This window comes from Dendrobates tinctorius, unplaced genomic scaffold (genome assembly GCF_039654945.1).
Source record: "Dendrobates tinctorius isolate UK_male_01 unplaced genomic scaffold, ASM3965494v1 ptg000059l, whole genome shotgun sequence".
Taxonomy (NCBI): Eukaryota; Metazoa; Chordata; class Amphibia; order Anura; family Dendrobatidae; genus Dendrobates; species Dendrobates tinctorius.
Window position 1 is genome coordinate 11,839,382 of NW_027361727.1, and position 18,536 is coordinate 11,857,917.

Below are 18,536 nucleotides of genomic sequence, written 5' to 3' on the forward strand. Positions count from 1 at the left end.
AGTAGGAGAGGCGGTGTCGGAGAGTGTCAGCCATGTTTCGGTGAGGCCAAGGAAGGAAAAATTACGATAGGTAAAGAGGTTGTAAATCACATGGAGTTTATTGCAGACAGAGCGGACATTCCAGAGTGATCCAGAGTGGGAGCAGTGTGATGGGCGTCAAGGGAACAGATTTGAGGTGGGAAAGATTTCTGGTGTTTATATTGGGTTGAGAATGGTAGAAGGGGGTAATAATGGGAGGTATGGGCTGTGGGGGTCCAGGGTTGGGAGATATGTTGTCAGCAGTGATAAGCAGAGAGAGGGAGAGCAGGTGGGAGAAGGAGGGTGGGTGGCTTGTTTGGTATTTTATTAGGAGAGATCTGAGGTCGAGGAGCAGGTCAGCGGAGGAGGTCAGGTGGGGAGGCAAGAGGGAAGGAGAGATTATTATTTGGTTCGTGGGTGCTGGGGTTTGCGGATAGCGAACAAGAGTGAGGGGTAATGGAGCCAAAACTGTTAGAGCGTATGTCAGCATGGTGAGAGTAAGTTAGAAGGAAAAAGAAATTTAGTACATGTTATCACAGCGGTTAGTCGTACCTTCTGGTCACTTCTGGCTCATGTCTGGCATATTTCTGATGTTACCCTTAAAAAGACATCCTTGCAAACACAGACCCAGGTCCAGACAGACCTATGGCTCTGAATTTATAGCAATATTACAGCACATGAAAAGGCCCAGGTGTGATCAGAAGGGAGGAGCAGCAGGGAGACTGGACAGACACAGGAGACGATTAATTAGATGTCAGAAGAGAAAATGCAAAAGGAGATAGATTCAAATGGACAGATAAGGCCAATTGTGTGTTAGCATCAAGGAAATAAGGTGAGAAAGCAGCCAGTGGACATACCAGTAATAGCAGAGAGATACCGGGTGATTGGGATCAGGAAAGATGGGTTATGGTATTGCAGCAGCCAGTGGACTTACCAGTAATAGCAGAGAGATACCGGGTGATTGGGATCAGGAAAGATGGGTTATGGCATTTCAGCAGCCATATATCAAACAGAACTAAAAACTATTCTTAATTTTGGCAATTTTGGCTGAAATGCTTTGTGCTGGCCGTACACACGAGCTGGCGCTAATTGCACTCTTCCATTATCGGATTTTGAGTAAATTTCAGAAGAAAAAGGGGGACAAAAATCGCCGACAGACCCCTCTGGGGCCGACAATTTTACCTTATGTATATTACCAGGTATAAAACGGCACAATCTCCATGAGGTGCATCCAGTACTTTATGGGATAAATAGGATATTTTATTAGTATGGACCATTGCAGATGGCAGCAATAACGATTGTTTTTTAGTTTTAATAACAGGAAACGGAGAGCGACTTGGATTTTTATGTAACATTTATTTCAATATTTGAAAATAAAAAAAAAAATATTTACATGTCAAATTGCCTAATCAAAAGAAAAAGCCGCAGACGCTGGAAAATAGGAAGAAATTCTCAGCTCTCCCATGCGAAGGCAGGCTGCAAGTTACTGACGTACCAGCTGGACAGGATTCCTGCAAATTGATTTACACTGTTCTTCGTTAACAGGTCATCTTTGATGCACAGTTCACTTCATGAGAACAAACCTTTAGGCTATGTGTCCACGTTAGCGTTTTTAAACGCTCAGGAAACTGATCCCCTTCCCAGAAAACGAGTGTTTCTTGCGTGTTTTTTTTTTTTTTTTACACAAAAGACGTGCGTTTGACGCGTTTTTTTCCGCGCGTTTTCTGGGAACATTGGAGGCTAAAAACGCTCAGGAATGCGGAAATTAATGAGCATGCTGCGTTTTTAGCCGCTAAGCGATTTCTGAGTGTTTAAAAATGCATGCATTGGCACAAAAAGCGAAAAAACTAATGCAGTTTAATGTGAAGCTTCTTTTAAGCGTTTCTTTAGCGTCTGAGCCAGCACAAACGCTGCGGAAACGCTTAAAAAAACGCAACGTGGGCACACAGCCTTAAACAACAATGGTGGAATTGTGGAATGGTTTAAGACTACAGGAAGCTAAAAACATGAAAAATGGCTGTAAGCGGTCATGAAGACAAACGGAATTCTCGATCCAAATGCGATCTGACAAAACATCGGATCGGACTATTGTTTTTCTTTGTGGCCATGGACAAGTCTGATTTTTTTCCTTGGACAGAGTCGGTTAGAGGGGATAAAAAAAAAAAATTGCAGCTTGCAAGATTTGCATCAGATATTGGGATCGCATTTGGGCCATGCAGGTCAGCGAGTCCGTGGAACAAAATCAGACTGCAGTTAGATGACGTGGATTTTCACGGGTTGACAGAATGGAGAAATTATTTCTCCCCATCTTCTCCTCATCCGAGAAAAGTGGATCACACTCTGAGAAGAGTGTCATTAGCATAATTTTTTTTTTTTTATTTTAGAATGAGAGAAAATACAGTTGTCTGGCCCTAGACTAATTGTAAGAGAATGATCAGCCATATTGGACACCATCGCCAGATCGCCCACTGATGCCGTACTTGTCTGGACACTTGCGCCGTGTCTGCGTGCTTCAGCTCACAGCTGATCTGTATCTGCTCTGTTGCGCTCCTCTAATAAACCTCAGTCCCTGATTCAAAGGATTGTCTGCAGTGTCTTCTCAGATCTTTAAGTTCCCAGTAAGGACCTTCTTACAAGTAGCGCAGCCTAAGCCAGGAGGGCTGCCTCCAGAAGAACCTCAAAGGAATATGTAGGTGAGCCACAAACTGGAGGGTGAAAAAAAAAAAAAAAAAAAAAAAGCATGGCGCCACGTAGAAGTCGCTGAAAGGAAACCAGCCAGAAAGAGAATTTCTCGTGAAGTGCCTCCTAGTCTGACCGAATTTTTATAAGAAAACTACAAAAAAACAAAACTAAGCATTATAAAAATATATGTTTAACCAAGAAATCTCTGTGTGAGTTATCTACAAGTATGTGTGCAAAGAAGAGTTTGGTGCCCGGTGGCAGAGAAGCTATAAAAGACGGAGGGAGATGCCTGGCAAGCGCAGCGAGAGAGGCTTTTGGTTGACTCAAGCCATATAGAGAGATGTGAGTATCTATCCTTTGCTTAAATTGCATTTGTTGATACCACAGAGGAGGAAAAAGCGCCCTTGTAGTCCTCCGGTATGGAGTGGTTAAGGAAACAGGCAGAAAAGCACGCTACCACTCCCCAGCTGGAGCGGGTTAATATTGAAACCACTTGGCTAAATTGTATGTCATGGTTTACAGAAGAAAGCAGGAAAGTAGACAAGAAGAGGGTGTTAGGCAAAGATTGTAGCAGAACAGCGGCTTTTGATCAGTCCGTTGACATGCAGTCTTGCAGGATGTCTAAGTGATGATCATCCAGGGAGCGGTATTGTTCAGAGAGAGAGAGCAGGACAGCTGAATGAAACTCTTAAACAAGCAGAGATAGTACAGAAAGAGAAGGTATGAATACCTGGCTTTGCCAAAAGTCATTGATGAGATGGGAAGTGGAGCAGAGGAGCAAGAAGTTGGCAGGGATAAGATAAAAGGACTGGAGACTTAGCATAGAAGAATGTATGGAAGAACATTATGAGAAACACAATGTGCTGACAAGACATCTTGAAAGCATGGGAGGAGCAGTTTAGGATAGAGTTTATGCAATTAGGGAATAGTTTGTAAAGAAAGTAAATACCCTTAGAGGGGACTTTCAAGTCAGGATTCTGGCAGAATGCTGAATCTATTGATGACGCAGAAACTTTGTTAACCAATGATGTCCTTATCCGGTTGTGAATGATCCTAGGCAGTAAAACGGTCTTCAAATGGTTAAACCTGTCTCTCAGAAGCCTAGTACTCCAGCCAGTTCCCAGCCATCCGAGCCCAGAGATCAATGCTATTCAGGAAAGAGCCGTTCCTCCTTGTCCCTATACTCCTTTAATGAAGGAATCGCAAGAGCACGAGGACAGGGCTTTTATAGAAGACCTCTTTGGGGCGGAGGTGGGAGCTGTGGGATGGAAGCCATTCCCAGATGAAGTTGATGGATTTTTTGGGCTTCCCACGGCAGGAAACCATATCTGATGGGGTGCTCCCTTTGTTCCCCTTGCTCTCATTTTCCTGGGCATGATGGGAGAAGACCTTACGATAGAGAGAATAGAAAGGCTGATGTCTTCAGGACGCAAATTGCAGTCACCCCCTGGACTGCCGGAGACTACCACTTTGGTAGGGTTTGAAAGCTCCTGTATTCAAGCTATAAAAAGTTGCCCAGTGAACCTGAGATTTCAGGACACAAGGGGATAGATGCAAAGGGGTCTTCGATGCATATTTTGGGTAAATCCACAGTTATGTTCCACTATTCTGGATTCTGATGTTTTGGAAGCAACAGGGATTGTTGTTGATTCGTGTAACAAAGTTCTGTGGCGGGACAAAAGAACAACTATTTGTTCCGCAATTGTGTCTGTGGAAGAGGAGCTCAAGAGTCACAAATTACCCATTACCAGTCTAGGTCCATGAACTGAGGAATGTGTTGTAAATGTTGACAATGAGGTTTTAAAAAAATGAATTGGGGAAAAAAAAAAAGGTTCCCCGAATTGTGGATTTCAAAGAAAACTGATTGTGGGTTAACGCAAAATGAATGGTGAAAAGCTGCCTCCTTTCCAGCATCAGTACTGAACTATTGCGGACGCAGTCCCTTACGTATGGGTTGTGGTCAGTGAATTGGAAAAACAAAGTGTTGTAAAAGTTAATTATCCATGTAACAGTCTCATTTTACCTGTAAAAAAAGAAGATGGCAGATTTCAAATGGTTGTAGACTTGTAAGTACACTCCTGCAGATGCTCACCTTCTTGCATCTGTCCCCGAAGTTATGTAATGGTTGAGGAGTGATTTTAAAGTGTTTTCCTGTTTGGAAATTGCAAATGGCTTTTCCTCAGTACCCCTAATACCTGGAGCTGCCAGGTAGAACCCTTTGACGGTGGAGACAAAGTCCTACAACATGTCGATGACCTGTTAATTCCAACTGTTGACGAATGTGTGTCCGACCCTGCATGACGCAGGACTCAAAATGAGCCTGCATAAAGTACAACTGATGAAGTCAGAGGTAAAATTTCTGGGTGAGTCACTTTCAGAAGACAAATGAAAAAAAAAAAAAAAAAAAAAAACTCCACGCATGATAGGGTAAAAACTATTCAAGCTGTCCCCATACCAACCAATATTATTGAGCTTAGAAAGTTTTTTGGTCTTGTTCATTTTGTTCAGAGAATTTATTGAGGACTTTTCCCATCTAGTTAAACCAGTGTATGACTTGTTAAAAGAAGTGGATAATGATCATGCCCCTGTCATTGTACAGGGAGACGCCTTACAGACTTTTGAGGGTCTGAAGCACGCCCTCACGGCAGCTTCTGCGTTAATCCTGACCCTTCCCATCCTTTTTCACATCCAAGCCTACATTGGTGATACATCTGTCTCCTCTGTACTTTCACAAAGTGACCCAAAGATAGTCCTGAATTTTACAGCCAGTTGAATGCACCAGGTTAATATTCTAGGATGCTTTATTATTAACGACCTTCAGCTCGATCTTGAGCCATGGTGACTGGATGGTTTGAAATTCTGTAGGAAGATTGATCTTGGGCAAACCACATAGGTCCACCAGGGTCTTCTCCTCCATTATCTTGATTGTATCAAGCCATCGGGTTGCGGGTCTTCCTCCTATTCGTCCGACCATGATGTCCTTCTCCAGTGACTACTCACTTTGTATGCGGCTTAAACCCCGTGGAAAAAGACTTCACTCTGTTCATGAGACACTTACTGGACCGAATCATGTAAAATATATAGTGAGATTTTCTTGCTTACCGTAATTTTACAGACTAGACTGAAGGATACAGTGTATGAAACAAGCCCAGATTATGATAAAAAAAAATTTCAGGATAGGTCCCTGGGAAGCCTATTGGAAAGGTCCCCTTGTTGTTCCCAAGTCATGGACCCCAGTTTTGAAAGTGTGCAGAGTTTAAAAAAAAAAAAAAGATAAAGAGATTAAAATTGTTCATATTGATCAGTGTACAATTCTTAATTATCTGACTGAGATTTCTGGTAAGGATTGATACTCCACTTTTTTCTCCCAAGGTCAAACGGAGATTTTCATGTTCGACTCCTGTGACCATGAAGCTACCGAATGATCGGGAGATATTTTTTTCACACTATACAGTGGGAATCTGATACTGTGAAGTGTGAGAAGGGGGAGAAGATCCGGAAACCAAACAATAAGACAAGGATCAAAAGACTTAACTACTAAAGGGACTAATACTTTAATGACTTTTTACTGTATATTTGTGTGTGTTTTTTGGGGATAGTTTGCCCCTTAACAGAGCAGTAGGATATTTCTTTGCATATCCCCTAGTATGGGCTTTTATTAATGAAATGGGCTTTGTTTGGTTGCCTATTGTACGTGCTAGGGTTCTTTTACACTTGCCGTGTTTTTGCGGGCTGTTTTAGCGGACCAAATAGATTTCTATGGGGCCGCAAAAACGTCCTGCCAAAATTCATTGGAGCGCCATGTGCCGTATATACGGCCGTGAAAAAATATCGAGCTTGCTTGATATTTTTCACGGCTCACGGACACAATACATTTCAACAGTAGCTTGCTTTTGCGGTACACCGTATTTGCAGATCGCCGTATTTTTTCACACTAATTTGTTAAAACAGGGGAAAACAGCAATCCGAGAGGGGTTTTTTGCGGCCCGTTTTTACGGGAGACCGCAAAAATCACGGCAATTCAAAAACGGGCCGCAAAAAACCCGGGAAGAGTAAAAGAAGCCTTATAGACAGAAGCTGTTCAATAAAAACCCTAAACTACTTTTGAGGAGTTGTACAGTCTTCAATCCCGAGTTCATAATCATACCCCTTTCGTGAGGCATTATAAGACACCTTTTTCCTTCAGGGTTCGTAATCCTAAGAGACTTGGTCCTGCTACTACCGAACGAAGTTTAAGCAGCCCCTCCAACACAAAATCCGAGTGTATGAAACGATGGGCCCTCCCGCTAATCCAGTTTACCATAATTCACCTCTGCATATTACAGCACTGTAAGTTGTACTCTGCAAAGAGTATGAGAAGGGGAATTTTAAGAGAATTATCAGTCCCAGTATGTTGAACAGTCATGTTGGACCTTGCAGCCATCTTGGACAAACTCTACCCAACAAACTTTGCAGCTAATGAGATGCAGGTTTTGAAGCTCTCACAGGAATGGAGACACAAATGACATCAGAGTCATTATCAGGTACAGATGGAGTCTATAAAGGCCAACTGGAACAGCCGCAGGGGCCCGTGACAGTTAATATGTGGTATTACATGGTAGTGAATAGTACTGTACGTATGCTGAATTGAAATAGAAAGCAAGAACATTGGGCTGTAAATGTGTCAAGAATTGTGTGAGCGGTGATGCGAGTAATGTCATTAGCTACAAGACACATGGAGATTTATAACATTATAGTGAGGTTTGTCACCATACTCAAATGTTGTATCATTGCATGCTTTGTTCTAAACTGTATACGTCTTTTGCAGCAGTAAGTCATTTTCTTTGTCTAACCATGTCTAAAAAGCCCCTTATACTGTTGTCCGGGCCAGACCATCGCCAGATTGCCCACCGTTGTTGTTCTTGTCTGGACACCTACCTGTGTGTCTGCACGCTTCAGCTCACCCGTCTTCTGTATCTGCTCTGTTGCGCTTCTCTAATAAACCTTAGTCCCGGCTTCAAAAGACGATTGTCTACAGTGTCTACTCAGATCTTCCAGTTCTCAGTAATTTTTTTTTTTTTTTTTTTTTTTTTTTTTACACTAATAGTAAGGGTTAAAAAAAAAAAAAAAAAAATCATAATGACTTACTCTTTGTTTTTGCTGGTGAAGCTTCATTTTTTTCCACCTGTTCCTTTTCTGGGGTAAAGTTCACTTTTCTCTTCAGCGCAGTCCTCGGTGAACTTGTCGGATTTCCTTTGTTGCATTTTTGACTTCCGACTTTAAAATAAGTCAACAGTTTTATAATATTAAGATCTTATAGGTATTACTATATTTGAACTAAAAAAATTGAGTTAATAGTTAGAAACCCTCCGCATTTTAACCCCTTTCCATCCACTTCAGTTTTGGCATTTATGCTGAACAACTTTTTTACCAAACTTTTTGTTCCGTTCCATGAGTCATAACTTTTTTTTTCCCTTTTTTGTTGATGTAGTCATATGAGGGCTCACTTTTTGGTGGTGGAGTTGTACTTGTCAGTGTCAAATTTTGGAGCAGGTCTACAGTGTGAACATGAGCCATTGCCAAAATAAGCTATAAAACAAAATTTTTTATTTTTTTTTTTGTTGGTGTGCTGCCTCCAATTGCTTTTTGCATTGGGATGGTTTGGTCGACGCCAGGGAGGCTTGGCACCCATACTTTTCCGATGTCTATCTAGCTATATCAAAATAAATATATTTTATTAAACTATGTGGAAAGGAATATAAACCAAACCGCAATTCTTCTATCATGGGCATTTTAAATTTATGTCAAGTGTTAACTTTATTCTGTGGGTCATGAAGGAAATAGAGGGATTTTGGGTTCTTACCATAAAATCTCTTTCTTGGAGCCTTCATTGGGGGACACAGATGACCATGGGTGTATGCTGCTGCTGCTAGGAGGCTGACACTATGCAAAACAAGAAACTTAGCTCCTCCCCGGCAGTATACACCCTCCGACAGGCACCAAGCACCTCAGTTGGTGAAAAAGCAGTAGAAGAAGCAACCAAAACCATAAACATATGTACCAACTCAACAAGGGACTCTCAGACCCAACACGGTACTACTTAAACAGGGAGGGTGCTGTGTCCCCCAATGAAGGCTCCAAGAAAGAGATTTTACGGTAAGAACCTAAAATCCCTCTTTCTTTATCGCCTTATTGGGGGACACAGATGACCATGGGACGTTCCAAAGCAGTCCCGAGGGTGGGAACAGCAATAAAGGAACGAAATAAGGAAGGGCTTAGGTCGGTCGATGCGCCACCGCCGCCTGCAGAACCTTCCTACCAAGAGCTGCATCAGACAAGGCCTGGGTATGAACCCTGTAGAACCTCGCAAAGGTGTGCAAAGATGACCAGGTCGCGGCTCTGCAAAGTTGTAAAGCCGAAGCCTGGTGTCGCACAGCCCAAGAAGCCCCTACAGCTCGGGTGGAGTGGGCTTTCACCCCCGGAGGGGGCCGTTTCTCCTTAAGACGGTAGGCTTCCAGGATGGTAGACCGAATCAAACGAGCAAATGTGGACTTGGAAACCGGAAGACCTTTCCGGCGACCCTCAGAAATGACCAGCAAGGAATCAGATTGGCGAAAGGAAGCGGTCCTGGCAAGGTAAACACGCAAGGCTCTCACTACATCCAGTTTGTGGAGCGACTTTTCCAGAGGATGAGCAGGCGCAGGACAAAATGATGGAAGGACGATATCTTCGTTAATGTGAAAGGGGGATACCACTTTCGGAAGGAAAGAAGGAACTGGCCTGAGAACAACCTTATCTTGGTGGAGGATAAGGTAAGGAGAACGACAGGATAAGGCCGCCAGCTCAGAAACTCTCCTGATGGATGTAATGGCGATTAGAAAAGCCACCTTCCATGAAAGAAGAGACAGAGGGATGTCCTGAATCGGCTCGAACGGCGCCTTCTGGAGAGCGCCAAGAACAAGATTGAGATCCCATGGATCTATCGGAGAACGATGAGGAGGAGCCACATGGGCGACTCCTTGGAGAAAAGTCTTCACTTGCGGTAAGGAAGCTAGATCCGTCTGGAAGAGGATTGCTAGGGCAGATACCTGGCCTTTGAGAGTACTGAGGGATAGGCCTGCATCCAAGCTGGATTGGAGGAAACCAAGAATGGGAGGAATTGAGAACGATAGTGGAAAAACATCGTTTTCGTCACACCAACGAAAAAAGGCCTTCCAGTACCTATGGTAAATGCGGGAGGAAGCAGGCTTCCGAGCCTTAATCAAGGTCTGAATGACCCGGTTGGAAAACCCTGATTCCTTCAGAATCGCGGCCTCAACGGCCATGCCGTTAAACTCAGAGACTGAGAACTCTGGTGGTAAAGGGAGCCTTGCGAGAGAAGATCTGGACGGTCTGGAAGCCTCCAGGGGACGTCCGTGAGCATGTTCACCAGCTCCGCGTACCAAGGGCGTCTCGGCCAGTCTGGAGCCACTAAGATGACCGGGATGCCCTCTGACTTTATCTTTTTGACCACTCTTGGGATCAGGGCAAGCGGAGGAAACAGGTAAGGTAGGTGGAACTGGGACCACGGGATTACTAGGGCGTCGTAACCGACGGCTAATAGATCCCTGGACCTGGCTACAAAGTGAGGAACCTTGTTGTTCATCCGAGAGGCCATGAGATCGACGTCCGGGGTGCCCCAGCGCTGGCATATCTGGCTGAAGACTGTGGGATGAAGGGACCATTCGCCTGATGCTAGCCCTTGGCGACTCAAGAAGTCGGCTGCCCAGTTTTCCACCCCTGGAATGTGAACGGCGGAAATCGCCGGCACGTGACGCTCTGCCCAACGAAGTATCCTTGCCACTTCTGACATCACCTGCCTGCTGCGAGCACCGCCCTGGTGGTTTATGTACACCACGGCCGTGGCGTTGTCTGAATGAATGCGGACCGGCTTGCCTACTAGAAGATGCTGCCAACGAAGGAGAGCGAGGAAGATTGCCCTGATCTCCAGAAGGTTGATGGGCAGAAGAGTCTCCTGGGCGTTCCAACGCCCTTGGGCCGTTCTCTGATAGTAGACCGCCCCCCATCCTAGGAGACTGGCATCGGTGGTGAAGACCTGCCACCGAGGCGGGAGAAAGGATCTTCCGCGGAGAACTGACGCCGACAACGTCCACCAAGTCAGCGATTGTTTGACTCTGAGCGGAAGAAGAATGGGGCGATCCAGAGAAAACGAGGTCTTGTCCCAGACTGACAGGAGGAACAGTTGGAGAGGGCGAGAGTGGAATTGTGCAAATGGCACTGCTTCCATAGAGGCCATCATCTTCCCCAGGACTCTCATGCAGGACCGAAGGGACATGACCCTCGAGCGCCGAAGGGACTGGATCCCCTTGCGAAGGCTTGAAAACTTGTCCCTCGGTAAGAACACTCGGGCCAGATTCGTATCGAACTCCATGCCCAAAAAGGTCAGACGCTGGGTAGGGCACAGAGTGGACTTGCCCTTGTTGACTATCCATCCCAGGCATCTGAGGGCATCCAAGGTTATGTGAAGGCTGTGAAGACAGTCTTGGCGGGACGAGCCCTTGATCAGGAGATCGTCCAGGTAAGGGATGACAAGAATCCCTCTGGATCGAAGGATGGCCATGACTGTTGCCATCACCTTCGTGAAGACACGAGGGGCGGAGGCTAGGCCGAAGGGAAGGGCCGCGAACTGATAATGGTTGTTCTGAATCGCAAAGCGGAGGTATCTCTGATGCCGCCGAGAAATGGGGATGTGGAGGTAGGCATCCTGTATATCCACCGAGCAGAGAAACTCTCCGGGCTCCATTGAGGCTATTACCGAACGCAGAGACTCTACGATGGCTTTCTCCGGTCATTGGAAGCAGTGTTACGGTCCTGCTGGGATGAACCGTCTGTGGGAGAGAAGGGGCGAAAGGACCTAAAAGGCCGAGAAGCCTTCTTGTTAAAGAACCTCTTAGGGCGGGACTGGGGAAGGGAAGTGCTCTTTCCACCAGTGACATCCAAGATTAACTGATCCAGCTTGGTGCCAAAGAGCCTAGTGCCGTGAAATGCCAGGTTGGTGAGAGACTTCTTTGAGGTGGTGTCCGCATTCCAAGACTTCAACCAAAGAATGCGGCGTACTGCCACAATGTTGCTGTTAGCTCTAGCAACGCACCCTGCCGCGTCCAAGGAGGCGGCCAGAAGGTACTTGCCTGCGTGATTAATTTGGTCTGCTAAATCTGCCAGTTCGTCCTGAGGAGCTGCCGCTGAAACGCCCCTGCGCAGAATTTTCGCCCAAGCCGAAATGGCTTTCGCCACCCAAGCGGATGCGAAGATAGGGCAGAGGGATGCACCGGATGCCTCAAAGATAGACTTAGCCAACGACTATTTGCCTGTCTGATGGGTCCTTAAGAGAAGCTCCGTCCGGAAGGGAAAGGACCGTCTTAGAGGAAATACGAGAAACTGGTGGATCTACCTCGGGAGCTTTGGTCCATTTCGTGACTAGATCCGCATCAAAGGGATAAAGTACATCTAAGTACTTGCAGCCTGAGAAAGGTTTCTCAGGATGTTGCCAGTGATTGGCTAAGGAAGTGTCGAAATCCCTATTAGGGAAGGTTCGAGATGGAGGCCTCGCCTTCTTAAGGGAAACAGAGCATTCCTGAGGGGGGGCCTTATCCTCCTTTATCTTGAGTGTTTGGTATATAGCCGATATGAGACTATCTACCATCTCCCGAGTTCTAGCTATGTCGTCCGCCTCGGAGTCTGATCCAGATTGTGAATCCTCGTCTGACCCCGGATCGTCTGCCGAAGAGGGAGACGAGGAGCGTAGCCTGAGAGAAGCGGAGGGACCCTGCGAACCGGAAGAAGAGCCAGACAGGACCCGCTTCCTAGAGCCCCTACTTGGTCTGTCCATCTGAGGGCCACGGTCCGGTGCTGGCGACTCACTATGCGAGGAGGTCGGTGCACAGGTGACTGCAGATAACTGAGGTAACCGCTCTAAGACCTGGACCAGCGATTGAGACACCTTGGTCAGCTCAGAAACTGACTGGAGACATCGCCACGGCCCACTCCGGGGGTGGGGTGGTCTCCGCCCGGGGTTCGGAGTGCTCCTGAGGGGCCGACATGGTGGAAGGGCTGCAGGACAGGCAGAGGGGAGACGACTGACCCGAAGCTCACTTCTTTTTACAGCGCGCGCAGGCGTAGTGAGTAGTGGTGGGTCTGGAGCAGAAGGCCCTTGCAGGGTTGTGCATAAGTCTCAGTGCAGAAAAAACACAGCCTGAGGAAACTGCGGGGGGGGGGGGGGGGCTAAGTTAGGCGTCAGGGATAGTCAGCGTCTAGCCTACCGAGGATCAGAAGCGATGTGTCCCCCAGGCGAGGTCCGGAGACAAGGAGGAAGAAGCTCGGCAATCCAGGAAGGAACGCTGGCGGTGGGCGGGGCTAAGCCACCGCACCGTGCGATTGGCTGAGACCCCAGAGGGGAGGGGGACGGCTAAAGACACTGACAGGGCTGAAATGAAAGCAGCCCTGAGATAGGGTGTAAAAGCGTGCGGGGAAAGCGCGCGCAGGGAGAGAGAGAACCACTTTTGAAAATGAAAGTGAAAGCACTCCCTCAGCTTTCACTAGCGACGGCGCCCCGGGCTCGAAAGCGCTCCCTCCCTGTGGGCTGAATAATGAGGACGGGGAGCGCTGACGGAGGAAGCGCGCCCCCCCCCCGCTCGCGACAGGAGGGACGCGCGCCTGACAGAGCGCTGGTTCAAAGAGCGGGAAATTCAAAAAGGAGGAGAGGTACTCTGCTGCGTGATTGCTGAATGTGGTCCTAGATTGGTCTGTGAGCGCAGGGCTGCAGGGAACATTCAGACAAGCTTACCTGATGTCCCTGAAGAGGCTGACCACAGGGGCCCACGATAGAGCGCAGGCCGCTGGGAGAGGTGATCCTCAGTACCCGCACCGCCGTATGGTGCAGAAGACGGCTTCAATCCCCATGTCAGGGGAAACGTCACCGCTGGCGACCGCCGTCTTCCTCTCAGCCCTGTCCTGGGAGAGGGATGAGGAGGGGAATCGGCAAGGACCGGACACCTATCCATGGACCCTAGCACCCGAAAGTGATAGGGAAAGGTCCTGCCTGCGGGCCTGAGAGTTGCGATGTGGGCGATACCACATTGCTCGCTCAGCCGCATTAATAGGAAAAGCAGGATGAACTCACATCCCGTTTCCTGAGCTGTATCTGAAAAAGAAAGGGGAAATCATTAAAAAACACAACTAAAACCTGAAAAGAAAAGGATTAAATGCGGATCTGGGGAGATCCCGGTCCGCCTCCTACAGACACTAAGCACAAACTGAGGTGCTTGGTGCCTGTCGGTGGGTGTATACTGCCGGGGAGGAGCTAAGTTTCTTGTTTTGCATAGTGTCAGCCTCCTAGCAGCAGCAGCATACACCCATGGTCATCTGTGTCCCCCAATAAGGCGATAAAGAAAAAGTTGCAACATTTTATGATGTATGACTACTGTATGATTAATACACTGAAAAAGAAATAGTTTTTTATGTCAATCGTCAACTCACATTACAAAGGAGTAACAAATAAAGGAAAGAAGGAAGTCTTACCAGCTTTGGGAGAAGTACTGGGCCATTCCCTGTCTTGTGCTACTTTATCTGAACAATCGCAGCTTAATTTCTTCTGGAAAGACGTACCATCTGGAGAAGATTTTACTGGTGTCCAGTGTCCTATAAGAAAGAAAAAATGTAGACGGTAAGAGCACTAGATATTATCGATGTCATACAAAATCCGCCTTTAAAGGGAATCTGTCACATGTACCGCTTATATGCTTTGCCCACAGTTGGGCAAAGCATACTGCGCAGCCGCTGGAGGCCTCTTTGAATGCGCAAGCGCGGCAAACAATGTTATCTGTGATATTCACAGAAGAAAATTACGCTCAGCAAGCTGAGGAGGGGGGGTGAGAAGGCGACTAAGCCACGCCCATCGGGCCAGACCACGGCGGTTTGCATACCTCTTCACCAAGATAACAAAGGTATTTTTGCATCAAAGGTGCATGGTCGGGGGGGGGGAATAAAAAATCCTAAAAGAATCCTTATGGGACACACAATTGGGTGATATCTTTACATGATATCACTAAAAAGGGGTGACAGATTCCCTTTAAAGTGTAAGTGACGGTTCCCAAACTTTTAGAATTTCAATTACCGGTATTCAATATAATGGTGCATTATAGAACCCTACCCCTCCACTCATGGCAGCTCAATGCTCTGCAAGTAATTATGACTGCAAATGCAATTCTGTAAGATTTCTCAAAGTGTTGTGATCCCAGTGACCCAATTCTCATCAATCAAGGATTGATGTTGTATTCTATGGACGGGACGTCAATGAAAAAAGGAAATCCCTTTACATCATACAATTATCTGTTGCTAGTATAAGGGTAGTGGAAGATCAATCAAGGAGTGGTGGTAGAATACTTGCATACAAACCAAGGAGTGGTGGAAGAATGGCAGTGGAATTTTGCAGCATGTAGAGGAATACAGTATACCATACCGTGCTCCTGATACGGACCATTGTACTGTCTTGAATCCGTTTGCTACGATCATTGCTGCCGATCAATGGCATGTTCTTTCTAAGGCCTTGGTCATTAATTACCAAATTGGCTCTGTCACTAAGGGGTTAAATATAGTGGATATTCACCATTGTTCATTGATATTTTACAAGTTACCTTGTTTTTCTTTACCAACAGTTTTTTTTTCCTTTAATACATTTTTCCTCCAAATCCTAGGCTGTCCGATGGGTGCCAATTTCTCACCACCTCTGTCTAACCTTTACATGGCGTGGTGGGAGGAAACGGTATTACATTTGCCTACCAATCCATTCCGTTACAATATCATATGGTATGGTAGATATATTGACGACCTACTTTCTCCATCGTTTCATTGGGGGACACAGGAACCATGGACACACCCCAATGAAGGCTCAGAGAAACAGATTTTATGGTAAGCAACCAAAAATCCTGTTACTCATAAGACAGGGACATTATAATTTAACTAATATCACTAGAATTTACTACCTTTCTCAATAACATTTCGAATTTACATTTTACCGTGGAATCTCTTGGTTCACAGATATCGTTTCTTGATGTTTTGCTCACTGGTAATCAATAAAACAAGTCTATTCATACCAAACTATATAGAAAACGCACTGGGGGGGGGGAAAAAAAAAAAAAAAAAAAAATCAGTTCTCCACGCCACTAGCTTCCACCTCCACCAAGTTATTAAAAGTCTCCCAGTGGGTTTACTCGGATTACTTCTCTTTTGGTGAAGAATCCACCATCATTAAAAATAGACTTTGTGCCAGAAGTCATCATAAATCTTCTCACATGAGCCCAGAAGATAGCTGGATTATTAGATGCTCCACCAACAACACAATAATTTCTCAGATAAAATCACTTTTGTTACCTCTTTCAGTACGGACTATGAAGCGATTACCGTATACACTCGTGTATAGGCCGACCCGTGTATAAGCCGACCCCTCTAATTTTGCCATAAAAAAACTGGGAAAACTTATTCACTCGCGTTTAAGCCTAGTGTGGAAAATACAGCAGCTACTGGTAAATTTCAAAAATAAAAATAGATACCAATAAAAGTAAAATTAATTGAGACATCAGTAGGTTAAATGTTTTTGAATATCCATATTGAATCAGGAGCCCCATATAATGCTCCATACAGTTCATGATGGGCCCCATAAGATGCTCCATACAAAATACGCCCCATATAATGCTGCACAAAGGTTAATAATGCCCCCATAAGATGCTCCATAGAATAATATGCCCCATATAATGCTCCATAAAGGTTATGGTCCCATAAGATGCTCCATAGATTATGCCCCCATAAAATGCCCTATAAGATGATCCATAGATTATGCCCCATAAAATGCTCCATAGACTATGTCCCCATATAATATGCCCCCATAAGATGCTCCATATATTGTGCCCCCATATGCTGCTGCTAAAAAAAAAGCCATACTCACTTCTCCTGCTCAGGACCCGGCACCTGAGGGCTTCCTGTTGTCAGTGACTGTTCAGCCAGCAGAGGGCGCAGCGCGCACTAACCACGTCACCGCGCCCTCTGCTGGCTAAACGTCACTGACACAGGAGGCAGCAGACAGCAGTGAGCAGTGATGGACCCGGGACAGGTGGATATCGCTATACTTACCCCCTCCTGGAACGGTCTCTGCAGCCCCACTTATCCACGGTCTCCCTTCCTGCCTTCAGCGGTCATATGATACCACTCATTACACTCATGAATATGCGCATATTCATGAGTTTAATGAGCGGTACCATGTGACCACTGAACACAGGAAGGGAGACCGTGGGAGAAGCGGGGGGCTGCAAAGACCGCGCCGGGGGGGGGGTAAGTATGATCTCTGACACCCTTGCTCCCCCTCCCCCCCAGGTATATGACTCGTGTATAAGCCGAGAAATGGGCTGAAAATCTCGGCTTATACACAAGTATATACGGTAAAATAATTTTCAATAAAAATCTTTCCCTATTTTATCAAGATCACAGACTTGCCAATACTTTATCCTCTGCCCAGAAAGCAAAATCTCTAGGAGATATATTTTATTTCCTAGATTTTTTTTGTGAATGCGGTTCAACACAACAATCCTGGTTAACTATCAAAAGGAATTTTAAGTGCGGTCTTCCAAAATGCAGCTTATGCAAATACACGTCCAAAACATTTCAATTTTCATCACACACCATAGTTCTTCCCACGACATATTCAAATTAATTCCTCCATTAACTGCAACACCACACGTTGTGTACTTGGCTGAATGTCAGAATTGTGCTGCTCAATATGAGGGTTGAGTCATACGAACGTTTAAGATCAGAATAGCGGAACATTTACATGACGCGAAGATCAATTCATTATAGATCAAATGCTCCATGTCAGGGATAGAGAGATGTTTTGGAGGAACGCCAGGGTCCATCGTCCCTGGAGAGGTGGAAATCGGACCAAAACTTTACTCAAACGTAAAGCACATTGGATCCTCAAACTAAATACTAGATTCATTATAAAACTGATTTACACTAATATATTAACCCCTTAAGCCCCAAGGGTGGTTTGCACGTTAATGACCAGGCCAATTTTTACAATTCTGACCACTGTCCCTGAGGTAATAACTCTGAAACGCTTCCATGGATCCCGGTGATTCTGACATTGTTTTCTCGTGACATATTGTACTTCATGTTAGTGGTAAAATTTCATTCAAATAACTTGCGCTTATTCGTGACAAAAAACGAAATTTGGTGTAAATTTCGAAAATTTCGCAATTTTCCAACTTTGAATATTTATGCCCTTAAATCACAGAGATACGTCAAACAAAAAACTTGATAAGTAACATTTCCCACATGTTTACTTTACATCAGCACAATTTTGGAACCAAAATTTTTTTTTGTTAGGAAGTTATAAGGGTTAAAAATTGACCAGCGATTTCCCATTTTTGCAACACCATTTTATTTTTACGGACCACATCACATTTGAAGCCACTTTGAGGGGTCTATATGATAGAAAATACCCAAAAGTGACACCATTCTAAAAACTGCACCCCTTAAGGTGCTCAAAACCACATTCAAGAAGTTTATTAACCCTTCAGGTGTGTAACAGGAATTTTTTGAATATTTAAAAAAAATGAACATTTAACTTTTTTTCACTAAAAAAAATACTTCAGGTTCAATTTTTTTTATTTTACCAAGGGTAAAAGGAGAAATTGGACTGCAAAAGTTATTGTGCAATTTGTCCTGAGTACGCTGATACCCGATATGTGGGGGGAACCATTGTTTCGGGGCAGAGCTCAGAAGGGAAAGAGCACCGTTTGACTTTTTCA

General features: G+C 45.4%; 1 protein-coding gene across 1 annotated transcript in view; it reads right to left on the reverse strand.

The window, feature by feature from the left end:
• Positions 1-18,536, reverse strand: part of LOC141092344 (serine/threonine-protein kinase VRK3-like) — an 89,544-nt gene that overhangs the window by 64,381 nt on the left and 6,627 nt on the right. The window contains exons 3-4 of the mRNA XM_073578413.1: positions 14,257-14,376; positions 7,828-7,956 (exon numbers count right to left, since the gene is read on the reverse strand). Of these exons, the coding sequence (XP_073434514.1) occupies positions 7,828-7,956; positions 14,257-14,376 (249 nt within the window). The remainder of the gene's footprint in view (positions 1-7,827; positions 7,957-14,256; positions 14,377-18,536) is intronic.